General features: G+C 37.7%; 1 protein-coding gene across 1 annotated transcript; it reads right to left on the reverse strand.

Annotated features, from left to right (window-relative positions):
- Positions 1-458: 458 nt before the first annotated feature.
- LOC144640981 (uncharacterized) lies at positions 459-2,590 on the reverse strand. The gene is made up of 2 exons (XM_078500054.1): positions 2,214-2,590; positions 459-1,476 (listed from the first exon to the last, which is right to left on the reverse strand). Exons 1-2 carry the CDS (start codon positions 2,566-2,568, stop codon positions 863-865), a joined length of 969 nt encoding a protein of 322 aa, XP_078356180.1. The 5' UTR covers positions 2,569-2,590; the 3' UTR covers positions 459-862.
- Positions 2,591-2,936: the final 346 nt, after the last annotated feature.

The raw sequence follows: 2,936 nt of genomic DNA on the forward strand, positions 1-2,936 counted from the left end.
GTATTGTGAGTGAAAGCAGAATAATAATTATTCTGCTTTCACTTGTATAATTATTATACCTCACTTATTCATTATTCCTCTCATTTTTTGACTTATTATTTATTTGTAAATTTTGCACAATATTCATTATCATTCAGTTTTTTCTGCATCATACATGTATTTTGTCGGCCATGAGCAGAAATGGGGTTGCAAACGTTACACATTCCTGCTGAGTGACCATGGTACAGTCGAATCTCTATAAGCGGCACCCTATAAAGCGGTCAGTTATCAAAGGCCCAAAAATATTGCCAATTAAGTGTCTTTAAAATTAGCATAATACGTGCAAGATCTTAACCATTAATAGCGCAATTGACAGTTTCCATCGCTGGCTACTGTTTTATTTGTTTAACTGTAGTTGTAGGTGTTAAAAATGTACTATTTTTTGCGCATTCTACTTTTTCAATATTAATTAGTTATGAGATTGGGGTTCAGGCGTTTCAACAAGTTGAAAATGAGCAACTATATGTAGTAAGAGAAGGCAAACATTTGTCATTTGATATTTTTTAATGATGAATAAATTTCTAATTTGCAATAAGCAATGCCTTGTCATACTATAATAAAAGGTAAACGCCCTGTGACAAAGTGTCCTCATCTGAGTATGTCACAATACTCAACTGTAACATTAACTGTAACTGTAACATTAAAATGTAAGGAATGAAAACCTTGTCTTGAGATCCGCAATACAAAGATGAATGGGATAAGAGCAAACATTCAATGCAGTCCTTTTTCATCTTTTATCAAAAATAATATCTTATGTCCCTTGTGGATGTGGCAATTTCATCCACATTTCTTCCCTTCTGGAAAGAGTAACTTGAGCTACCATCTAGTCTGACTTTTGCCTTCCAGTGAACTTCCATCTTGAGGGGCAATTCCTCTCTTTAAACCCTTGATAAAAAGACCCATTCATGAGTAGCCCCTCCTCATCACGACTCATAGACACACTAAGCGATCCTTTGTACCATTTACCACACACTTTCTGCTCTGTCTTGAAGTGCATTGTCTTCTCACATAAGTTGTCCTTCTTTGGATCCTTAAATTCTAAAATGTCTCCTCCACTGCAACAATCGTCCAGCAATAATTCTCCCCCAGCCGGAAACAAGTCTAATGTCATTTCACCTTTCTCCCCTGCACTCTCTGCTGGTTCTGTAACAGTTAAGTTCCAAGACCCTTGAGCTTGTTCATTCAGTTGTTTCAAAAGGTTCAACTTCTGTTCTTCTCTTTTTTGTTTTTCATTGGACTTCTTCAAGGCAGCATCAGGATCAGTGTTGAACAGCTTTGCAAGCCCTGGATTCAACTCGGCAAACTTTTTTCTGGGCAGCATTGCAACATTCTTCACTTCATTTGTGGTGTTTAACACTGATTTGTTTTTGTCAGCAAGGAGAACTACCAACTGCTGAAGTTGATCCAAATCACACTTTTTAGCCAACCCTGCAACACCTGATGAAAGAAAGAAAGAAATCCTACTGTTTATTTAAGCCATGAACAACCCTTCTTAGAAAGGAGAGAAATGTGTAGCATACATTTCAGTAGCAGTGTTTTTTTTTTTTTGCGAAAGGGGCTTTTTCGGTTGGCTTGCAGCATGTTTAAGTAAAAAAGGTTCTTAAAACCCCTGACAGAGCAAGAAACAAAGAATTAAAAATAATAGTGACAGAGCATGAACAATCCTTAAGCTATTTTTCACTTATACAATCTGTGCTGCAGTTGCAAATGTTAAACTCGAAATCTTTGCTGTTCACCTTATGTTTTAGAGGCATTCTTACTCCATTTTTTAATGTTACAAAACAACTGATGTCACTTTTAAGATTCTTATTATGATTAATAGTATTACAATGAGAGGAAGAGAGAATATATGAACTTATACAACATATTTTACATTCAAGTAAACCCTTTTAAGTGGAGGGGGACAGGGGGGTGGGAGACCGGAAGAAAAGGGGCAGGAGGCGGGAGAAGAGAGGGCAGAGAGCAGGATTCTTAAGGTGGAGGGAACCGGGAGAAAACGAGTAAAATTTCGCAATGTTTCATATTTCGCAATTGATATGGGACAAAGAAGAGGGGACCACTACAGAAAGGGGTGGGTAGCGGGAGTAAGAGGTCTCGAAAAATGGAATAAGAATGACTGAAAAGTCAGATGAGCATCCACGAATTGTTTGATTTTTAAAAGAAAATCCCCTTACCCGTCAAGTCAGCAACATCTTGGTTGAGAGAGTTGGGGTTCTCCTTAATAAGTTTGGATTTCTTTGCTTCATATTCCTTCTCCTGGTCAACCTTTTTTTCTTCATTGAGTTGCCGCTTCCTGTTTTTCTGCTCACGACTTGCAACTTTTGCCTTATATCCCTCCACACCATATTTAGTATCAGCCAGGCGCTTCAGGTCCTTTGGGTCAAAGTACTTGGTTGGTCTTCCCATTCCAAATCTGTGCCATGGTGGGATGCGATACTCAAGAACAGACAACTCATCTGTTGTGAGAAAATAATCTTTTTTGGCTTCAGCAGATGTAGGCCAGTTAAACATGAAGTTTCCATTATCCATTGTTGAATTACAGGAGTTACTGTTTCCCTAAGTATTAATAAACACAACCAAAATAACTGTACTGTTCATGTGCATTTTAGGAAAGCATCAATAATTTATTGATGATTAAGGTGCTGTACACACGTTTTCGGAATATTTTTGAAAACAGAGATTATTTTCTCTGTATAAACTATGCGTCCACACGATACGTATTTAAATCGTATTTGCCTCCATACTGGAGAGCGTATTCAAAAACCTCCTTATTCAGTACCTGAAAAAGCCGGATATGTGTGGGCCGAAGGCACAAACGTAGGGAAAAAACTCTGTTTTTTAAAATATCTGGATACATGTGGACGGCACCTTATAGCCTGTGCTGTGTTTAGGCTTTA

The sequence above is a fragment of the Oculina patagonica genome, unplaced genomic scaffold, assembly GCF_052425735.1.
Source record: "Oculina patagonica isolate OP01 unplaced genomic scaffold, crgOcupat unplaced6, whole genome shotgun sequence".
Lineage (NCBI taxonomy): Eukaryota > Metazoa > Cnidaria > Anthozoa > Scleractinia > Oculinidae > Oculina > Oculina patagonica.